At 46.5% G+C, this 23504-nt stretch overlaps 1 protein-coding gene across 1 annotated transcript; it reads left to right on the top strand.

The window, feature by feature from the left end:
• Positions 1-8621: 8621 nt before the first annotated feature.
• Positions 8622-21620, top strand: LOC147341344 (zinc finger protein 75D-like). The gene is made up of 5 exons (XM_086389194.1): positions 8622-10038; positions 11215-11404; positions 12102-12193; positions 12523-12649; positions 18134-21620. Exons 1-5 carry the CDS (start codon positions 9592-9594, stop codon positions 18358-18360), a joined length of 1083 nt encoding a protein of 360 aa, XP_086245320.1. The 5' UTR covers positions 8622-9591; the 3' UTR covers positions 18361-21620.
• Positions 21621-23504: the final 1884 nt, after the last annotated feature.

The following is a 23504-nucleotide window of genomic DNA, read 5'->3' as shown; positions in this document are numbered from 1 at the left end:
CCAAAATCACTGCAGATGGTGATTGCAGCCATGAAATTAAAAGACGCTTGCTCCATGGAAGAAAATCTATGACCAACCTAGACAGCATGTTAAAAATCAGAGACATTACTTTGCCAACAAAGGTCCATCTAGTCAAAGCTATGGTTTTTCCAGTAGTCATGTATGGATGTGAGAGTTGGACTATAAAGAAAGCTGAGCGCTGAAGAATTGATGCTTTTGAACTGTGGTGTTGGAGGAGACTCTTCAGAGTCTCTTGGACTGGAAGGAGATCTAACCAGTCAGTCCTAAAGGAAGTCAGTCATGAATATTCATTGACTGATGCTGATGCTGAAACTCCAATACTTTGGCCACCCGATGCAAAGAACTGACTCATTGGAAAACACCCTGATGCTGGGAAAGATTGAAGGCGGGAGGAGAAGGGGATGACAGAGGATGAGATGGTTGGATGGCATCACTGACTCAATGGACATGAATTTGAGTAAACTCCGGGAGTTGGTGATGGACAGGAAAGCCTGGCATGCTGCAGTCCATGGGCTGGGAAACAGTCGGACACGACTGAGTGATTGAACTGAATGCATATACCCAAAATCTAGAACGATGGTAACAAACAATTTATTTGCAGGACAGCAGTGGAGAAACAGACATAGAGAACAGACTAATGGACACAGGGAGAGGGGAGAAGAGGGTGAAATGTATGGAGAGAGTAACATGGAAACTTAAATTACCATATGTAAAATAGATAGGCAGTGGGAATTTGCCGTATGTTTCAGGGAAATCAAACAGGGTCTCTGTTTGAGACCCACAACCTAGAGTAGAGGGATGGGATGGGGAGGGAGATAGAAGGGAGGTTCAAGAAGTAGGGGACATATATATACCTATGGCTGATTCATTTTGAGGTTTGACTGAAAACAACAAAATTCTGGAAAGCAATTATCTTTTAATTAAAAATAAATAGAAAAAAAAGATGCACTATGCTGTTAACCATCAGGGAAATGCAAATCAAAATGATAATGTGATATCACATCACACTTGTTAGAATGGCCATTATGAAAAAGAAGAGCTGTAACAAGTATTGACAATAATGTGAAGAAATATGAATCTTCCTACACCACTGGTGGAAATGTAATTGGTGCAGCCACTATGGAAAACAATACGGATGTTCCTCAGAAACAAACAAACAAAAAAATAGAGCTACCATATGATCCAGCAATTCCACTCCTGGGTACGTATCACAAAAGAAAAAGAAAAATGCTAGCTTGAAAAGATACATGCAAGCCCTTTCCCAAGTGTTTTGGAGGAGACAAACCCAGCTGGCAGAAGCATTTGTAAAATGCTTATGTTTTTCAGTAAGATATGTATGTTGAAAAAGCTCCCACTTGTAGATGTTATTATTTGCGATGACTACAAGCATGATGGATGAACATATGGCTCTGGGTGTGCATCACACCAGATACCGAGTGGGACTCTGGGCTCTGTAATCTGGGCATTGATGAGAGGTGGTGGGTGGCAGGGGTAGGGGTCTCCAGGCCGGAACTGAAGTTCTCCCCTGGTTAAGGTAAGAAAGGTGGTAGGTAATCTGACACCTTCCTATGTGAAGTTATCCTTTTGCCTACCACATGAGAGCCACAATACATGTTCAGATATTGTGGGGTGTTGGGCAGTTCCTGGTAGAGTGAGGCAAAGTTAGGGTGACCAGCATGGTTCTGCAGAACATCAGTGCAGAAGTCACAGGGAACAAAACCGGAACCAGTGAGCATGCAGTTCTGTCTGGGTAAGATGGTAATTGATGTGAATGGTAAGTCTCATAAGGATATACCCTCTCCCCACTGCAGCCGCTGTAATAGCCCCCATACAGATCTTATGAGGTCACCAAACTGATGTTGCTCCTACTTGGAATGTTTCCCTTGACGCCGGAGCAAAGAGGAGGCCCATATAATTGCTCTTAGGCACTAAAAAGGCATTCCAACAGGGGTCTTCACCTAGTCCCCAGTTGAGCCCCTCTTCTGGTAAGCTTTCACTAGTGGTAAAGAACCCATCTGCCAATGCAGGAGATGTAAGAGACACGGGTTCCATCCCTGGGTCAAGAAGATCCACTGGAAGAGGACATGGTAACCCACCCCAGTATTCTTCCGTCCACCTATAAAGTTGTTTGCTGCTCAGGATCTCATCTTGATTCCTTGGGTGACTCAAAGTTGAAGTGTTTACAGGAAAGAAAATCCTTTTTACACAGTTTTTTCATAGTTTCTCTTTTTTACTTAGTGTTTCAAACATATTAGACAAAACATAAGTATGGAAGGGATCTGGGCGTTATGGATTTAAATTATAAGTAAACTATAAACCTTTAATTATGCAGAGTTTTATAACGGAAAAACGTTTTAAAACGGGTCAATGTATGTTTAAACCACTAATCATATTAATAATATGTAACGAAATTTAAGTGAATTACAACCTGTCTTCCTGGAGTCTCTAGCCATTTAAATTTTTTTTTCTTTTCTTTGAAGCATATAAGCCATAGTAGGTTATAAGGAAAACTGAAGAGATCATTATACTTATTTCCATATTCATTCTAAATGGCTAACTGTATAATCTAATTTCTATTGAAGACACTTATAAGGAATAACTTCGAGCAGATTAATATTAAATTTCACATGGTTTACAAATCTCACTATTTAAAAAAGAGGAAAAGGAAAATGCCTTTATCTGACCATCCTCACTGGTGAGTGACCCAGCTGAAAGGTAAGCCTGGAATTATCCAGAAGCAACAATGCTCTGACTTTTCTTCCATTGTCATAAAACATTCGGTTGAAAATGCCTGACCTCAGGAACACAGCTTTGAAAGAATCATTCTGAAAACAACTCCTTGGTGAAGCAAACATGTTTACTAGTTTTACAATCACAGATAATGCACGGTGTCCTCTCACACTTTAGGGCAGCTTTGCTCTGCAAATAAGGGTTAACCTTATCTTCTGAGTGTAATCTTAGTTTGCATGTTAAAAGGAGAACAGGCACTCTTGTTTATTTTCCTCCTTGGCATGTAGATCTCTGGTATCCTTGCCAGAGGAGTTTCTCACACTGGTTTTTCACACTAAGGTCAGTTTCATCTCCAGTGTACAACTGAGCTACACATAATTTCTTGTCTTCGAGTCTTATAGATAACTTTTGTCCAAATGGCTCTGCTGCTGAAAAGTCGCTTCAGTCGTGTCTGAATCTGTGCGACCCCATAGACGGAAGCCCACCAGGCTCCCCTGTCCCGGGGATTCTCGAGGCAAGAATACGGGAGTGGGTTGCCATTTCCTTCTCCAATACATGAAAGTGAAAAGTGAAAGTGAAGTCGCACAGACTTCTCCGACTCTTATCCACCCCATGGACTGCAGCCTACCAGGCTCCTCTGAGCATAGGATTTTCCAGGCAAGAGTACTGGAGTGGGGTGCCATTGCCTTCTCCGCAAAATGGCTCAATAATAGGTAAACAATGAAAATTTGGAGACACTGACAACATGAGATATCCGGGTTCTTAGAAAGATGCCTTCTCCAAAGAACTATGCTAAGCAGTACAGGACGTGTAAGATGAAACAAGAGTCCTGTTCTTCAGGGATGCATAATACAGTAGCAAAAGCATGGGCTATGACAACAGGAGACCTACAATTGGTCTAATATCTGCCACCTGTAATCCACGTGACTCTGCGGACGCCGCGTCCTGTATCTGAATTTCTTTATACGTCAAAGTGAAATGTAAACGGAAGGGACACCACGAGGTTCAAACCTACCTAACAAGAATAACGGAGAAGGCCGTGGCACCCCACTCCAGTACTCTTGCCTGGAAAATCCCATGGACGGAGGAGCCTGGAAGGCTGCAGTCCGTGGGGTCGCTGAGGGTCGGACACGACTGAGCGACTTCACTTTCACTTTTCACTTGCATGCATTGGAGAAGAAAATGGCAACCCACTCCAGTGTTCTTGCCTGGAGACTCCCAGGAACCGGGGGAGCCTGGTGGGCTGCCGTCCATGGGGTCGCACGGAGTCGGACACGACTCAAGCGACTTGGCGGCGGCGGCCACAGCAGCAGCAGCAGCATCAAGAATAAACAATAATAGTTGGGAAGCACGTGCCTGCAAACCAGAAAAGGATTTTTAAAATATCAGGGACTGCTGCTCCTGATCCAGCGAGGGGTCTGGCCAGGAGGACCAAAAGCCTCTTAACTCGAGTCCCCGGGACAATCCTAGTGATGACTTTCGGGGACAGGGGTCCTAGCCAGGCGAACTTCCTGGGAGAAAAGGCCCCCGGCTGTTGGAACGCGATTCGGCAGTAATCTGGGCGCAAGACACGCGGCAAGTCGGGGGGGGGGGGGGTCGGAGATCGCGGACGCTCGCAGGAGACAACCTCCTTCGCGGCGCCGCCAGGACTCCCGTGAGCCCGAGACTCGGTGACCTGAACTGTCCTTTTTTTCTGCATCCGGGGCTGACCCCAGGATGGGGCGGACGTGCGGGACGCTTCCTGACTCGCGTGTGCGCGCCTACGCAGGTTTGGGGGGCAGAGGAGGGGGGGGTGATGGGCGTGGCTATCACGCAGCCACCGGAAGCCGTCCTTTCGTTTCCGGTGGGCGCCCGGCCCACAGCACGAGACCCCAGAATGGCGAGCCGGGGTACGGTCTCGAGGCGCTAGAGGGGTCACGCCGGTGACTGAAGTCGCAAGGTCCGCGCGCGCCCGGGGCCTCGCGCCTTCCCGGCACCGCCCCCGGGGGCGCGGGAACCCGCACCTGCCTGCCTCCCCGCGACGGCGTGAGGTGTGGTGACTTGATAGCCGAGCCCAGGAAGAGGGAATTGGCGTCCACGGAAGCCAGAGCTGGGTGGAGGTAATCGAGAAGCTGATTTTCCTTGGGGGTTTGGTCAGGAGAGCCTCGAGAAATCCCGAGCCATACCCTTAGAGATACCTCACGAGCCAGCGGGGGTGGGGGGAAGGGCGGAAGTCAGCCGGGGCGGGCGGCCTTTTCGATGTCGCTGTGGCTTCTTTGCCGGGCGGCGGGTGGGTCTGAGACCCGGCGATACCTGTTCTCGAGGAGGCCGGTACTCAGGCCGGCACCTACAGTCATATCTAACCTCCGGAAGCAAACTTCTGGACACCGTGTGGAAACAAACCCCAGGGTTGCTGCTGAAGTCGCCTCGGAGGCTGCTGGTGTGTTGAGAGCTTTTGGTACTTTGGACCCAGAAGGTGGAGGTGGGCCGTAGGGCGGAAAGGCCTACCAGGGCACCCAGCGAAACTTGCCCGTTTCTGCTGGCTTATGAGCATATTACTGGTGAATTTGAAAGTCGCGCAGTTGTGTCCAACTCTCTGCGAATGCAGTCCGTGGAATTCTCCAGGCCAGAACACTGGGGAAACTGTAGCGTTTCCCGCCTCCAGGGGATCTTCCCAACCCAGGGGTCGAACCTAGGTCTCCCACATTGTGGGCGGATTCTTTACCACCGGAGCCACAAGGGGGAAGTCCCAAGAATACTGGAGTGGGTAGCCTGTCCCTTCTCCAGCAGATCTTCCCGGCCTAGGAATCGAACTGGGGTCTCCTGCATTGCAGGCGGAACTGAGCTAGCAGGGAAGCTCCGAGAAAGAGGTCATTTCAGCCTCCAAGACATTAGTTTCTGCTGACAGAGAAATGCAGGAAGTGTCCCTGTACCTCTGGAGCCATTCCTTTGAACACCTGTGGCTTCCTTGAAAGAGCCTTGTTGTTGTTTCTCTTGGGTCACCTCTGAGAAAATCAGACTCTCAAGGCCATCGTCAGCCTTGCTTAAAAATCTCTATGACCCTGAGGAAATGTCAAGTCAAGACAAGGGTTACCTTTTCTAGGACCTTTCTTGTTTCCGAAGATCCTTAATCGTCCCTGTTTCTCCGTTTGTGTGTGTGTGTGTGTGTGTGTTTTAAGAGTGTGACGTTTGGATATCTTGGAAACAAATCGAGCTGTCAGTTTTTCTAGTTAAGTGAGCAGAAAATTTCATACACAGGTAGAAAGGGGCTCCTGCTGCTGCTGCTGCTGCTAAGTCGTTTCAGTCGTGTCCGACTCTGTGGGACCCCATGGACGGCAGCCCACCAGGCTCCCCCTCCCTGGGATTCTCCAGGCAAGAGTACTGGAGTGGGGTGCCACTGCCTTCTCCCCCAAATGGCTCAATACTTAGGTAAACGATGAAAATTTGGAGACACTGACAACCTGAGATATCCGGTGCCTTCTCCAAAGAACTATGCTAAGCACTACAGGACGTGTAAGATGAAACAAGAGTCCTGTCCTTTAAGGACGTATAATTCAGTAGCAAAAGCATGGGGTGTGACAACAGGAGACCTACAATTGGTCTAAAATCTGCCACCTGTAATCCACGTGACTCTGCGGACGCCGCGTCCTGTATCTGAATTTCTTTATACGTCAAAGAGAAATATAAACGGAAGGGACACCACGAGGTTCAAACCTACCTAACAAGAATAACGGAGAAGGCCGTGGCACCCCACTCCAGTACTCTTGCCTGGAAAATCCCATGGACGGAGGAGCCTGGAAGGCTGCAGTCCGTGGGGTCGCTGAGGGTCGGACACGACTGAGCGACTTCACATTCACTTTTCACTTGCATGCATTGGAGAAGAAAATGGCAACCCACTCCAGTGTTCTTGCCTGGAGACTCCCAGGAACCGGGGGAGCCTGGTGGGCTGCCGTCCATGGGGTCGCACGGAGTCGGACACGACTCAAGCGACTTGGCGGCGGCGGCCACAGCAGCAGCAGCAGCATCAAGAATAAACAATAATAGTTGGGAAGCACGTGCCTGCAAACCAGAAAAGGATTTTTAAAATATCAGGGACTGCTGCTCCTGATCCAGCGAGGGGTCTGGCCAGGAGGACCAAAAGCCTCTTAACTCGAGTCCCCGGGACAATCCTAGTGATGACTTTCGGGGACAGGGGTCCTAGCCAGGCGAACTTCCTGGGAGAAAAGGCCCCCGGCTGTTGGAACGCGATTCGGCAGTAATCTGGACGCAAGACACGCGGCAAGCCGGGGGGTCGGAGATCGCGGACGCTCGCAGGAGACAACCTCCTTCGCGGCGCCGCCAGGACTCCCGTGAGCCCGAGACTCGGTGACCTGAACTGTCCTTTTTTTCTGCATCCGGGGCTGACCCCGGAATGGGGCGGACGTGCAGGACGCTTCCTGACTCGCGTGTGCGCGCCTACGCAGGTTTGGGGGGGCAGAGGAGGGGGGGGGTGATGGGCGTGGCTATCACGCAGCCACCGGAAGCCATCCTTTCGTTTCCGGTGGGCGCCCGGCCCACAGCACGAGACCCCAGAATGGCGAGCCGGGGTACGGTCTCGAGGCGCTAGAGGGGTCACGCCGGTGACTGAAGTCGCAAGGTCCGCGCGCGCCCGGGGCCTCGCGCCTTCCCGGCACCGCCCCCGGGGGCGCGGGAACCCGCACCTGCCTGCCTCCCCGCGACGGCGTGAGGTGTGGTGACTTGATAGCCGAGCCCAGGAAGAGGGAATTGGCGTCCACGGAAGCCAGAGCTGGGTGGAGGTAATCGAGAAGCTGATTTTCCTTGGGGGTTTGGTCAGGAGAGCCTCGAGAAATCCCGAGCCATACCCTTAGAGATACCTCACGAGCCAGCGGGGGTGGGGGGAAGGGCGGAAGTCAGCCGGGGCGGGCGGCCTTTTCGATGTCGCTGTGGCTTCTTTGCCGGGCGGCGGGTGGGTCTGAGACCCGGCGATACCTGTTCTCGAGGAGGCCGGTACTCAGGCCGGCACCTACAGTCATATCTAACCTCCGGAAGCAAACTTCTGGACACCGTGTGGAAACAAACCCCAGGGTTGCTGCTGAAGTCGCCTCGGAGGCTGCTGGTGTGTTGAGAGCTTTTGGTACTTTGGACCCAGAAGGTGGAGGTGGGCCGTAGGGCGGAAAGGCCTACCAGGGCACCCAGCGAAACTTGCCCGTTTCTGCTGGCTTATGAGCATATTACTGGTGAATTTGAAAGTCGCGCAGTTGTGTCCAACTCTCTGCGAATGCAGTCCGTGGAATTCTCCAGGCCAGAACACTGGGGAAACTGTAGCGTTTCCCGCCTCCAGGGGATCTTCCCAACCCAGGGGTCGAACCTAGGTCTCCCACATTGTGGGCGGATTCTTTACCACCGGAGCCACAAGGGGGAAGTCCCAAGAATACTGGAGTGGGTAGCCTGTCCCTTCTCCAGCAGATCTTCCCGGCCTAGGAATCGAACTGGGGTCTCCTGCATTGCAGGCGGAACTGAGCTAGCAGGGAAGCTCCGAGAAAGAGGTCATTTCAGCCTCCAAGACATTAGTTTCTGCTGACAGAGAAATGCAGGAAGTGTCCCTGTACCTCTGGAGCCATTCCTTTGAACACCTGTGGCTTCCTTGAAAGAGCCTTGTTGTTGTTTCTCTTGGGTCACCTCTGAGAAAATCAGACTCTCAAGGCCATCGTCAGCCTTGCTTAAAAATCTCTATGACCCTGAGGAAATGTCAAGTCAAGACAAGGGTTACCTTTTCTAGGACCTTTCTTGTTTCCAAAGATCCTTAATCGTCCCTGTTTCTCCGTTTGTGTGTGTGTGTGTGTTTGTGTGTGTGTGTGTGTGTGTGTGTGTGTTTTAAGAGTGTGACGTTTGGATATCTTGGAAACAAATCGAGCTGTCAGTTTTTCTAGTTAAGTGAGCAGAAAATTTCATACACAGGTAGAAAGGGGCTCCTGCTGCTGCTGCTGCTGCTGCTGCTGCTGCTAAGTCGTTTCAGTCGTGTCCGACTCTGTGGGACCCCATGGACGGCAGCCCACCAGGCTCCCCCCTCCCTGGGATTCTCCAGGCAAGAGTACTGGAGTGGGGTGCCATTGTGTTCTGTGAACAAGGGGCACAGTGACATTCATATGTGTTCCCAGGAGGTGCCAATGAAGCAGTGTTAATGCCATCTAATAGCTTAGTGGGCGAAACTTGCTGAAAGGAATAAGGTTACTTTTTCTCTAATTTTTTTCTGATCTGAGTGTTTCAGTTTGCCTTCAAGTATTAATATGCTGAAAAAGATAATCTAGATGTTCCATGAAGCAAAGGAATCAGTCTGCATAAGAAGATGAAGGGACAGAGCGGTTGTCCCTCATCTCACTGAGGATAAGAAACTGGAATGATCTATTAAAATGTAGAGAAAGTCAAATACCCCCATTTATAAAGGTGGGACAGGAAGTACACAGATTAAGTATTGGATAACATCAAAGCTCCTTTTAGCAAATGCATGTAAGTTTTTTCATCCCTCAACCTTAAAGAAAAAGTGATGAACTAGCATTTCTCTTTCCAGAGTTGTATATTTGTTTCAAAGTTGGGTAACAGAGGAAAGGTTGAAAACATGTCCTGAGTCTTGAGCCTTCACGAGTGGCAGTTAATTTTAAAGAGGAGGCAGAACGGTTACTTCTGTTCCTCCTTTTCTGATAACTTTCTGTTCTTCTTCTCTGATAAGTAAGTAAATGTGTGTCATGTGGCTTTCTTCTTGACGTGTACTTTTTTTTTCCTCCCCTCTCTCAGTGCCCTTGATCCACTCATTGGTTTTGTACCAAAGCTGACAAGGCCTCAGTTATCAGGTGGCCCAGGAGGATGTCACAAATAGAAGAAAAGCTGTTCCCAGAGCAAATAATGATGAGCCCTGTGAAGGCGCCTGCATGCTTGTACCCACATGTGGAGGTTTTACAGGGGACTAAGAGGTCTGTGAAAGAGAGTTCCAATAAGAGTAAGAAATCCAGCCCACAGATGGGCAGTCTTCATCCTGAGAGTGCTCGCCAGCACTTCCGGAGCTTCTGTTACCATGACACACCTGGACCGTATGAGGCTGTCAGCCAACTGCAGGAATTATGCTCTCAGTGGCTGAGGCCAGAGATCCACTCAAAAGAGCAAATCTTGGAATTGCTGGTGCTGGAGCAGTTCCTGGACGTTCTGCCCAGTCATATCCAGAACTGGGTGCAGAAGTATCATCCACAGAACGTCAAAGAGGCTGTGGCCCTGGTAGACCGCTTTCAGAGAGAATCTGGTGGAATAAGCAATGAGGTGAGCAGAAAGATTCCTTACATGTACACTGTGAAAGAGGGTGAAAGTGGGGTCAATAATTGGAGAATGAGATGGATTAAGTCACTCTTCTGTTGTTCCTTTAGAATAACTAAGTGCAATCTGAAATCACAGGCTTGCAGTGACAGCTTCCAGGTTGGGGAGTTCCTGAGAGTCTTTTCCTGGCCTTAGAAAAAGAAATGCATTTTGCCCTCTTTAGGGCCAGGGTGAATTGAAGGTGGTGGGCCTGGCCTAGCATGGCCAAGGAGATAGGACCTAGCAGCCAAGAAATAAAAGGCAAGAAAATGCTAGGAAGGGAGGAAAAAACCTCCAAATGCAGGGTTTTAAAGGTCAAAGGCAGGAGAGGGTAGCAGCCAAAGTATAAATCAAACCTTTCTGGGGAGACTGCAAAGAAAGAGAGGAAATGGAAAGAGAAAAGGGAAACAAGGATCAGAAAGAAGAAAAAAGCTAACAGTAAAATGGAGAAAATCTGAATGCTGAGGGGTGGTGCTCTCTGGGCTGGGAACACACATCGCAGGGCCAGGAGAAAAGCGTCTCCATGGCCTGCCTTCATTGCTTTGCCTTGGCCTTGCTGGTGAGTGGGTAACCAGGTCTGCCCTGGGGCGATGGCAGCCTACTTCTCCTTGAGAGCCCCGCCTTGAGGAGCACAAGTGTCTTATACACCTGAAGTATATGGCAGAAAGTTGAATCCAGCTCTTTCCCCATTTTTTCCTCCGCTGCATCCCCTTTGTCCATGAAATTGTTCCCTGGACGTGGGAGGATTGGAAAATCCACCTGACAGAAAACCCTCTTTTATTCATTTTCTTATTCTTTAGAGGAAACTAGAAAATCAAAGTCCACTAAAGCAAGGATCCAAGTCTAGAAAGCAAGAGATTGGAGGCAGTGAGAGAACAGACAGCCTACCCCTACCCTGCTCTTGGCCTGAGCTGTGACTGTCCAAGGAGGTGTGGAGGCAAGCAAGTCATAGCTTCTCTCATTTTAATCTGATTTTCCCAGATCATGTGTACAGTTCTTTGTGAGAAAATCGTGGCGCAATATCTCTTCATTTTTAAAATTTTCCTTACTGCTCCCCAAACCTGGACTCTACTCTTATTTGTTCTTCCATCACCACCCCAAAACCAAAAGCTCTTTTCTAATGAGGATGGGGGTTATTTTTAGGTCACAACCCATCAACTGGGAAATGACACAGCGCTCTTGGGAGGAACAGCAGTGGCCCCAGGCTTTAAGTGGAAGCCAGCAGAGCCCCAGCCAGTGGGTGTGTTCCAGGAAGCATGTTCGAATATATACCAAGTACTGCAGGATCCGGGCTGGAATACTCACAAAGAAAGCCAGCCTGTGGATAAAGGAGGTGAGGAGTTTCATCATCATTATGTTCTCCTGGGAGCTGTGATAGTAATTGGTTCAGGGAGCATTGCATGGGAATTTTCCAGGTGCCCAGTCATGCTTTCAGTTAGGATGTGTTTCTAGTGAGAGTACAGTAGGTCTGTGGTGGGTGAAGGTGAAGGCCATTCTGGGGTACAGAAGCATCCAAACCACAGAACCCTGGTATTCACAATGTGGACCTTTCTCTATAGAAATTTGAGAGGGGAGAAGAAGGTAGAGCAGGGACAAGGCAGGGGGGTCATCTCACCATTAGAAGTTAGAGGAGAAATTGGGATCAGAAATGGGCTGTCAGTGGCAGAATGGGAAGAGAATTGTACACCAGGAAAAAAGTGATAAAAGAAATCTCCCATGTTTCCCACCAAGGTTTTAATTTTCAAACACCTCTAATGCTTGCCTAGCTCAGTGAACATTTTCTTTAATGAGAGGAAAAGCAGTGGATTTCCTTGCATTTAATGAAAACTGGGAACCAGTTCTATGGAGTGGTGGCTTTTTGGTTCTAATTTATGAGAAGGCCACTTGTGGTGCACATGTGTGAGCTCGTGTGTGCACACACACACGTGAAGGTGAGCTGTCTTTACTGAGGGAGTCCTAAACTGTAGAAGTTGGTTTGGGGTATTCATAAACAGAAAAAATATATTTTTTTTCTGGCTCCTTCCCCACAGCTGTGCCTGCTGAAGAGAGTCCAACCTTTTCTGAGGAGAAAAGCACCCCAAGCTGCAAGTTGGCATCTAAGCTCACCTTGCCTATGTCCCAGGTGAGCTGTACTTTACAAGCGTTTTCAGGCAGCCTGAATGTGGCCTTGTCTGCTTTTCTCTGCTGCCCATGATCCTGCCTTACACAGCAGATGCTCTGAGGCACATTAGCCCAGGGTGTTCCCTAGGCAACTAGGATTGGCGCTGTGGGATTGGGCACCTCCCAAGCCGTGTACTGATCTCTTGGGCACCTTTCCTGTCATCTCACTCCTTTTCCCTTGAATCTTCTCTTAACTTTTTTGGTAACTGGCCTCCCATGTAATTCAGAAATGAGTGATAGGACAGCTTCTGTTGTAGCGAGTACTGAACTACAACTTACTCTCTTCTCTAGAGTCCATTGACATTTGCAGATGTGGCCTTGTATTTTTCCGAGGAAGAATGGAAAATAATGACCCCTGATGAGAAGACCCTCTACCTTGATGTAATGCAGGAACTCTATGAGGATGTCGCCACTGTAGGTAAAGAGTCTTCCTTTCCTTTGTACAGCAATTGAGCAATCTGTTACATCCTCAGTTCATGGAAAATGCACACCTGTGAGAGTGTCCCAGCAGTGGGTTGGTTCTCAGCTTGATGGTGTGAGGGGAGAGGGAAGGCAGATCCAGATCACCTGGAGAGCTTTTTACAAATACACCTCTTTCTCCTAAGTAGACTGCTTGATCTATCATACTCTTGCCCTACCCTGCAAGCCCACTCTTGCCAGATCTTTTCCATGTCAGTAGAAAGCACAGTTTACCCAGGTGTTCAGGCCCCCAAACTCTCAGTTATCCTTTTTTCCAGTCCTTTTGTTATCCCCTACCCCCCAGCCAATCAGGGAGCGAGTACTCTTAACTCTGTCTTCAAAATAGCTCCTGAATACAACCATGTCTCAACCTCTTCTGCTCTTACCATCCTGGTCTCTGCCGCCTCATCTCTAACCAGGTCTGCTGGAATACCACAAGACTCCTGTCCCACGACGTTTCCATGTGTCCTTAGGGTTAGTTCCTAGCTTCCTCATTGTACATCCAGCCACAGCCACGGTAGAATATAAAGAAGATACTGAGTTTAAGATTCTGCCCATTTAAATGTTTGGAGTAAATAAAAGTATAGAGAGTTATTCGCTTTTTCTGAAAATAGTCTGGAATTTAGATGGCAGTCCATGACCTCCAAGTTTTATTCTCAGAGCGTTATCATTGCACCCTAAACTTAAAGTGATCTGTTTAGCACAAGGGCAAGAACCACAGACCCAACGTCCCTAAGAGTTCGAGGACATTCTTGGTGAGTCTCTTTGAGGTAAACGTACATATAGGAAGAGGAGAAAATTCCTTAATAGGAGCCTTTATAAAGGCTTAACAATTTTAAGATTTTGTTCCTCTATATTTTAAAAAATTAACCTCTTTATTGACTGACTTGTAGATTCACAAGCATATTTAAAATGTAATTCAAAGAACCCATATACGCTTTACCCATTTTCCCTCAGTGATAACTTTTGCAAACGTACATGACGTCACAACCAGGATAATAAAATGGGTACAGTCCACTGACCTTATTCATACTTTGATTTTCCTTGTATTCGTTGGTGGGTGTGTATGTATTTAGTTATATAAGATTTGATCACGTGGAGGTTTGTATATTCACCACCCCAATGCAGATCCATTACCACAAGGATCCTTCCTGTTGCCCTTTTATCAATACAACAACACACCCTTCCCTCCCACACCCTACCTCGTCACCAACCTGTGCCAACCACTGATCTGCTTACAGTTTTCAAAAATTTTGTCATTTCAAAAATACAGCTTTGGGAGATTAACTTTTCTCCTTCACAATAATTCCCTGGAAATTCATCTAAGTTATTGTGTGTATCAGTAGTTCATTCATTTTTACTGCTGAGAAGTGTTCTGTAATATTGATAAACCATTGAAAGATATTTTTGCTGTCTTCAGTCTTGGGCTATTGTGAATAAAGCTGCCATGAACATTCCTGTACAGAATTTTGTGTAGAGATGGTAAGTTTGCGTTTCTCTGGGATAGAGAGTGAAAGAGTGAAATTGCCATTTCATATGGTAATTAGATGTTGAATGCTAAACTGGTTTTTAGTGTGGCTGCATTATTTGACCTTCCTGGCCAGCAATGGATGTGATCCTTTCTCCACATTCTTGCCATTGTTTAATAGTATTACCATTTAAAAATTTTTTGGCTTTCTGTTAAGTATGTAATGTTATCTCATTGTGGCTTGGACTTGCATTTCGCTAATAGCTGATGATGATGTAGTTTTTCATGTGCTTATTTGCCATCTTTATATTATCTTCAGTGAAACGGCCTTTGCCATGGTTTTCATTTGGTTGTTTTTTAAGTGTTGAATTTTGAGAGTTCTTGTATAGATTGTAGTGCTTTCTAGCATATATGGTTTGCAAGTAGTTTCCCCAAGTCTGTATATTTTTCCTTTTATCCTCTTCCCATGGGTTTCCACAGAGTAAGTTTTTTATTTTGATGCCCAGTTTTTCACTTTTCTTTTTACCGGTTGTATCTTTGCTATCAGGGCTAGCCATAGATCCCTAAAATTTTCTATGTTTTTCCTAAAAGTTTTTTAAGTTTGCATTTAAGTCTGTGATTCATATTGAGTAGATTCTATATAAGATACGAAATTTAGATTGAAGCTCATTTGTGTTTTTGCCTGTGTAGGTCCAGTTGCTTCAGCCTTGTTTATTGAAAAGGCTGGCCTTCCTCCATTGAATTGCTTTTGCACTTTGGTCAAAATCAGTTGGGCATACTTGTGTATCTGTTTTGTTCCATCGAGTTATGTGTGAGTCTTTCTTCCCACTGTATTTTGTCAAGATCAATTTTATTTTAAGCTATGCTAGGGCCTGTCCCTTTCCATGTAAAGTTTAGAATACGCTTATCTATAAGAAACTTTTTTGGAATTTTGCTAGAAATAACATGAAACTATATGTGAATTTGAGGAGGAATGATCTCTTTACTGTGTTGATTTTTCCAAACAATGAACGCAGTATGTTTTTCAAGTTTTCTTTGATTTCTTTCATCATTTAAAAAATGTTATCTACTTATCTATTTTGGCTACACTGGGTCTTTACTGTGGTGTGCAGCCTCCCTAGTTAGAGCTCGAGGGCTCTCTCTAGTTGCAGGGTGCTAGCTTCATTGCCCTGGGGCATGTGGGATTTTAGTTCCCCAACCAGGGATCAGACCTGAGTCCCCTGCATTGGAAGGTGGATTCTTAACCACTGGACCACCAGGGAAGTCCCATCACCAACTTTCTGATAGAGAAAAAAATTTATTTTATCTATGTTTGTGTTAGAGTATAGTTATTCATCTACTTTTTATAATTTTCAGTGTGCAGATCCTCTACATGTTTGCCAAGCATATGCAGGAGCATTTAATTTTCATTGGCATAACTGTAAATGGTATTATTTTAAATTTTTGTTAAAACAAATGTTCAGTGTTTTTATATAGGTCTGCCTCTAATTTTATGTTTTCTTCTTTTATCCTGTGACCCTACTGAACTTGCTTATGAGTTCTAGGAAGGCGTTTTTTGGTAAATTTCTTGGGGTTTTTATACATAGTCACATGATCTACAGTGCTTTTTATTTCTTTATTTATTTGTTGCCTTGTTGCAGTAGGTCCAACTTCTGGTACAATGTTGAATATGAATGGTGAGAGCAAACATCCTTGCCCTCTTCTCAGTTTTATCATGGAAACGTTATGTCTTTCACTTTTACATGTGATGTTCGTGCAGGGTTTTTATTGATACTTTATCAGGTTGATAATAATTCCTAACTTTCCTAGGGTTTTATTTATTTATTTTTGGCTGTGCTGGGTCTTCATTGCAGCACTCGGGATCTCTTTAGTTGAAGTGTGTGAACACTTAGTTGTGGCATACAAATTCTTCGTTGCGTCCTTTCGGTATCTAGTTCCCTGACCAGGAATTGAACCTGGGCCGCTTGTATTGGGAATGTGGAGTCTTAGCCACTGGTCCACCAGGGAAGTCTCTCTTGAGTTTTTTTTATCGTTAATGGATGTAGGGTTTGTCAAATACTTTTCTGTGTCAGTCAATGGGATTATGATCTTTCAAAGCTTGTTGATATATGGTGGGTTATGTTGGTTGATTTCAAATATGGAAATCCTACTTGATCACGGTATATAATGCTTACATACTGTTACATTCAGCTTGCCAATATTTTGTTGAGGATTTTCGTGTTGAAGTTCATGGGAGATGTTAGTCTGTAGTTTTCCTTCTGAGTACTGTCTTTGTGTGATTTTGTTACCAGAGTAATTACTGGCCTTATGAAATGATTTGGGTAATAGTTCTTGTTTTCTGGAAGAGATGATATAAAAGTGGTGTTAATTGTATAGATATTTTGTAGAATGCTCCAGTAACACTATATGAATCTGGAGATGTCTGTTTTGGCAGCTTTTTAATTATGAATTCAAGTTTTAATTTTCAGAGTGCTGTTCAGATTATCTATTTCACACTGGTTGAATTCTGGTAGTTTGTAGATTTTGAGAAATTTACCCATTTCCCCCTAACTTTTAACATTTGTGAACATAAGTTGCTGATAGTATTCCCTTATTATCTCTTTAATTGCTGCAGAACGTGTAGTGATAGACCCAGTTCCTTCCTGATATGGATGGTTTGCATCTTCTTTCATTTTTGCCTAAGTTAATACAGGTTTATCAGTTCTACTAATTTTTTGAGGAGCAAGTTTTTTGTTTAATTTTTGCTGTGATCTTTATTATTCCTTCAATTTTTATTTTCCTTTTATTCTAGTTTCTTGAGGTAGAAACGTAGATTATTTATTTGAGAGCTTTCCTCTTTTCTGTTGTGTGCCTTTAGGGCTATACATTTTCCTCTGAGCATTCCTATAGCTGCATTCCACATATTTTGATTATATTATATAATTTCATTTTCATTTAAGTATGTATTTTTAAATTTCCCTTGAGACTTTCTCTTTGAATCATGGATTATTAAGAAGTATATTTCCATTTGTCCCCATATATTTAAAATTTTTCTGTTGCCTTTGTGGTTTTGATTACCAATCTGATTCCATTTTTGTCAGATTGCTTTTTCTCACTCAGGTTGTGTTTTGGTTTTTTTTTTTTTTGGTTCTAGGTGTTCTGTGTGATTTGTGATCTGTTTTTTTGTATCCTGATCATTTTGTCTATTATGTTAGGAGAGTCTGAGTCCTATTTAAATATTTTAATGGGCAGTCACTGTGTTTTAGTTTAGCATGTAAGTTCTTTTCTACTTTGTGGAATATGTGTCTAGTGACAGCTTAATTTTCAGAGCCTTTATGGTATTATTTTGGTCTCCTCGATTTATGTGGTACTGCTGGGATTCCCATGTGCTCCTGCTCATGCTGCCAGAGAGTGAGGAATGAGGAAGATCATTACTTAGGCTAGAGTGTCTCTCAGTGGGAACCTCTGACCCTTAGGGATGAAGAGGCTTCCTGGGGCCGGCTGCTAGTGGCTGGTTAGCTAGGTCCATCTTGCTAGTTCTGCATGACCAATCTTACGTCTCCGATTGGAGTTCTGATGTTGTCAGATGGTTTCCCGTTTCCGATTGCGGATGGAGTGAGCCTATTCAGGTACCCTTCTGTTGCTCGGTTGAGATTTGGAAAACACGAGATCTGGGTTGCCTACATTTCTGGATGTGGGGATGTAAGATACCTACTGTGTTACTCTTCCAGTCCTGGAGTCCCAAACCATTTTGCCTTCCTCTTACCACTTTATAGAATTCTCTGTTCATTGTATCTTGCATTCTTAAATGGATTTGTAGTTGTGCCCAGAAAGGAAGACCAGGGAAAAATGGGTCTGTGCCATTTTGTCCAGATTGGACCAAAAATCCCTTGTTTCCTGTATTTTTAAAAAGCTGTCAGCATTGATTTTTCTTCCATGCCGACAGTTTTCTTGTTCTGCGAAACAGATGGCTGATTCTTCTGTTTATTCCAACAGGGTTAAAGCTCACAAATGACACTGGAAATGACCCACCTGTATCTCTTCCTACATTAGAGATACAACCATCAGGATGCGAAGTATTAGGAAAGGCCACAATGAAAGATGCTGAGATAACAGTGGGCAATGAAAATCACGGTGATACACGCAGGGTACGGAAACGACCTCGCAGTCCCGAAGCCCCAGCTCTCGCCAGCCACTTCGTGCCTGGTGACAAACTGCACTGAAACTCTCAAAACGGGCCCTTTCCATGAAACTCAAGGAAATTATCTGAGTGCAGCCAACCTGTTGTTTCACTTTAGCCTAAGGAGGGAGCAGAAGGAAGAAATTTTTCATTAGAAACATGAATGATTGACCCTGACCGAAAAGGTAGGAGGCCAGAGGTTGGACTTGCGGGCTGGAGGGAGGCTGTTGCCATGGCATCTACATATCCAGCCCCTGGGGGGCTTGGGGGAGGAAGGGACCCGTGGAAGCCAGCCTGGAAAGCTGCCAAGCCAAGAGCAGGCAAGGCAGGGTGCACACAGGCCCTCTGGACAACCTTGTCATATTTCCAACTTGGGGATGAGAGGCAGCTTCCTGGGCATCTCGGAGGGTCAGCCCATCACCTCGGCCCATGGCCCCGGTAGTGTCACCTGAACACGGGGGAATGGAGGGAAATGGCCCTGGAGAGGCCCTGAGAAAGCCCTAGAAGAGAGCGGATGCTGGCCCCCTTGTCCTCCACCCCTCGAGAGGCAGCCTGGACGGATGGTTGTGTTCTTGGCCCAAGCCCAGGTCTGTCACTTTCTCAGCCCTTCACAAGACTTCCTCCTAGCAGGTCTCTGGGACTGCTCTCTGCCTGCTCCCGCTGTCTCTCTTGCTCCTATCCACCCTCCAAAGCTTTGCATCAGGGGACAGGGAAGAGTGGGAAATACGTGTTCCTCCCAGCCCTGCCCCATCTCAGCCACGCTCCCTCCACCTCCTACCAGTACCCTCCTGGTGCCACAGAATGCGCTGCTCCAGTCCTGGACAGCCTCCAGCAGCCCCTGTGTCCCAAAGGATTTGGGAAAGTGGGGGTCTCCTTGAGTGGCGGGCAGCTGTCAGGCCGGGGTGGGAGAGCAGATGGAGAAGAGGCTTGTAGGGTAGGCAACAACTGGGGAGACGGGGACATCTCTGGGTGAAGAGGCAACTCTCAAGTCCCCATGTTTTTCTTGCAGGAACTGGTTTTATAGAAGGTGAACCGCCCCTTCCGTGGTCTTGTCCAGAGAGTCAAATCCCTGCCTGGGGCACCCCTGACCCTAGAGTTGCCTGGGGAGCACCTGAGAAAATTGCCTGACCCCTCGAAGAGAGGCAGGGCCTTCCAGGTGGAGAGCCCGAGGGAAGGGGTGGCCTGGTGATCCAGTACTGGCATGGGGAAGGAAGGATGGAGCTAGAGACACTCTGGTGGAGCAGGTTCTCCCCACCTGCTGGGCTCTGGGAAGGGAGACATTTGCCCTTGTGACATAGATCAGAAGTGGGGGAGCTGAACCTGCCTCTGGGTCTGCACGGCCTACCTGCCCCCCAGTCTCTGGGAGACCTGGCACAGTGGGATGGGGGAGGGGAGCACAGGCTCCCAAGAGATCTAGAGAGAGAGAGAGGCCCGTGGCAGGGAAGGTGAGAGCAAGTCACAGGCAAGAACTGGGGGACAGTCTGAGCTGATACGGTCACAGGAGAGATGAGTCCCAGAACCCCCTTGGGGAGCAAGGTCCTTACACACAAACCTCCCCACCCCAACCCAAGCCCCATGCAAGGCTTAACCAGGGGTTCCTTGGTGTTGAGTGGCACAGGCCTCTCAGTTTGGGTGGGAGTGTCGGCTGGCTCCTGGGGCCGAGTGTAATAGGAGGGAAGGGATACAAGTGGGTGGGGTGGAGCTGAGACCCACGCATGACCCCATGTCTCTGTCTCCAGGCTGCCCCTCCTGCTAGGATCACACAGGAGCATCTGCTCTGGATGGGCCTGCAGCGGTCCTGGCTGTGCTGCTGACTGGTGCACCAGGAGCGGCACTGAGGGGAGCCGGGAGAGGCCCTGGCCCTCACCCACATCCCACATCCACATCTGCCCCCTCACTGATTGCTTGCGGTCCTGGTCCTCAGTTCCTGGGACTAAGAACCACAGCAGCCTGGTTGCCCCTGGGACAGAGGGGCTGAGCCTCACACCATGTGCCCTTCTCAGCCACCCAGGGCCCAGCTGAAGAGCTCTGCCTGCCTCACCCTGAGGCCTGAGGCTGCACCCAGGCTACCACATGCACCCCGCAGATTCCCACAGACGGAAAGGCGCTGATGGCTTCCTCCCTTGTGCCAAGTTGCCTGGAAACCCCTGGTCCTGGTGGCCCCTCCTCCACCCCAACTGTGTCCCTCCAGGACCACTTCCGGGAGACTGCCAGCCTTTGGACTGCATCCCTGGAGTTCTGAGAGACTGTGACATGGGCTGCAGGGGAGGAGAGGAGCGGAGGACCAGGGGCCTCCTTGGGGCTGATGCATAAATATGTCCTTTTCAAGTTTGGATCTCATCCTCCGTGTGACTGGATGCCCAGCTGCAGCCCCTTCCTGGGCCAGCCTGAGAGGACCTGGGGAGGGCACTAGGGAGGGTCTTTACTTAATATGTGCATGCCTGTGTGTGAATGGGTGTGTGAGTGTGCATGTTGAGTGCATGTGTGAGTGTGGGGATGTGTGTGTGAATTTGCATGTTCATGCATGAGGGCTTGAGTGTGTGAGCGTGGGGATGTGTGTGTGGGTGTATGTGGATGAGTGTATGGGTATGAGTGCAGATGAATGCACGGATGTGTGTGTGTGAAGGTACGGGTGTGAGAGTGTGAATATACATGTCAGTGTGCATGTGTGAATGCGTGTGTGTGAGTGTTTATGCACACATGAGTGGCTGTGCGTTGCAGACGGTGCTGAGCTGTTCAGTGGGTGTGCTCTGGGGGACGGGCATCCTGTCCTCCCCAGGCTCCCAGCTCTGTTGGAGCTGCCTGGGCCCTGGGAGGCCGCTTCCCAAAGTGGAGAAAGTATGTTGGAGATTCAGGGGCCCCGGGCTTAGAGACCCATCATCACCTGCAGAGAATCCCCCCTCCCCATGGGGCTCTGGCTGGGGCTGTCTGCCCCCAAAGGTATTGGCTGTGGGAGGGGCGGGGACACGTCCTCAGCACGTGCTCCTGCCACTATTTTTCTTACTATTTTGATCTTGAGTAGTTTGCTGCTGCTGCTGCTCTCCCACCTCTTCCTCATCTCCTCACTAGGCCTCTGCTGCTCTCCTCTCTGTGTACTTTATTTATTTGCAATCTCTTTTTCAGGCAGTGGAGGTTCTACGCCATCACCGACTTGAATAAGACAGCTTTCCCTTTTCTGTGTGTGATGAACTCTCCACCAGTCAGCGCAGTCTGGTCAGAGAAATGTTCTTGTTTTCAGTGTTGTCAAATCTTGTGTCTATCTAAGTTAATAAAAAAAAATCATTTGAGTTCAATAAAAAAAAACACGGAGGCCTCTTGTTTCTGGTGTGGTGCCCCCTTGGAGGAGAGGGTCTGTTGGTGAGCTCACCCGACTCTGGTGGCCAGAAGCTGGGGGAGGGGAGCATCCTGAGGGCTATAATTGGGTGGGGTCATGGCAGGAAACCAGTGAATGTTATACTTCATATTAAGAGAACAAAGGGGTAATACATAATCATTCCAAAAGATTTAAAACATGGATTTGGTGAAATTCAATACCCATTCATGATTTTAACATCTTTTAAGAACATTGAAATTGTTAGGAACTCATTCTTCTGGCAAATAGTCTATAAAAAACCTCAGTGTGCATAGTATTTAATGGTGAAAGAATGTTCCTAATATTGGGAACAATGCATGGTGTCTACTCTTGCCATTTCTATTCATCATTGCAGTGGAAGCTTGAGCAAATGGAATAAGCCCCCTACCCTGACAAATCCATCCGAATTGGAAAGGAAGAAATAAAGCTTTATTTATTCACAGATCATCCTGTATGGAGAAAATAACAAGTAAAGCACAGACACAAAAAAGCCACTAGACCCATAAACAAATTTAGCAAGGCCAACAGGACACAATATCAACATCAAAATATCACTTATACTTGTACATACTAGCACCAAAAATTCCAAAAATGAAATTAAGAAAGCAACTGGATACACAATAGCCTTCAAAAGAATAAAACATTAGGGATAAATCCCATAAAAAATGAATAAGACCTGAAAACTAAAAAGTACTTAAAACATTATAAGACATAGCTGAGAAAATTTAAACTTAGTAAAGATAGTTCATGGATTGGGAGACTCAATATGACAACCTTCCCCAAGTTTATCTGTAGATTGAGCCCAATATCTATCAAAATCTCAGCTGAATTTCCTGTAGAAGTTGACAAGCTGATCTTAAAATGTATGCGGAATATACATTTATATCACCTTAAATAGCCAAAACATTTTGAAAAAGGAAAACAGTTGAAGGATTTATCATACCTATTCCAGAAGTCATCAAGCCACAGCAATCAAAACAGTATGCATCTTGTACAAAGATAGTCATGTAGATCAGTGGAACAGATTGAGAAAGTATGAACAAATCCTTAAATTTATGATGAGATGGGTATTCTATTGTGGCAAAATACACAACAAATGTCGCCATTTTAACCATTTTAAAGTATCAAATTCAGTAGCATGAAGTACATCCCCAATATGTAACCATCACCATTATCTAATTCTAGAATATTTCCATCACCACAGATGAGAACACCATGTGCATTGTCAGTCTTCATTACCTCCCTACCCTACTCCTTGGCAAATAGAAATATGCTTTCTGTCTCTATGTATATACTTTTTATGGGTATTTCATACAAATGGAATCATATGATATGTAACCTTTTATACCTGGCTTCTTAGTGTAATATTTTGTAGTTCATTCACATTATCTGTAGTTCATTCACATTATTGTATGTTTCTTTTAATGGGAGAATAAAATTCCATTTTATGGATATATGACATTTTATTTATCCAGTCATATGTTTGTGGACATTTGTGTTGTTTCTACCTTTTTGCCATTGTGAATAGGGTTACTATGGACATTCAAGTACAGGTTTTGTTTGAACACCTGATTGCAATTTTGGGGGTCCACAACTAGGAGTAGAATTGCTGGATAACATGTTAATTCTGTGTTTAACTAATGGAAGAACTCACCAAACTGTTTTACATAGAGGCTGCACCATTTACAGTCCCACTTAGTAATGTATGATGATTCCACACTCTCCAACAGTTGTTATTTTTCTTTTCTAATTTACGGTTATCCTAGTATGTGTGAAGCAATTTTCATGTGCATTTCCCTAAGGCTAATGATGTGAAATTGGACTTCCTGGTGGCT

This window comes from Bos grunniens, chromosome X, assembly GCF_055505025.1.
Source record: "Bos grunniens cultivar Pamir isolate PY7600 chromosome X, Bosgru_T2T1.0, whole genome shotgun sequence".
NCBI classification, from domain to species: Eukaryota; Metazoa; Chordata; class Mammalia; order Artiodactyla; family Bovidae; genus Bos; species Bos grunniens.
The sequence above is the reverse complement of the archived record's forward strand: the minus strand, read 5'-3'. Positions and strand labels throughout refer to the sequence as shown.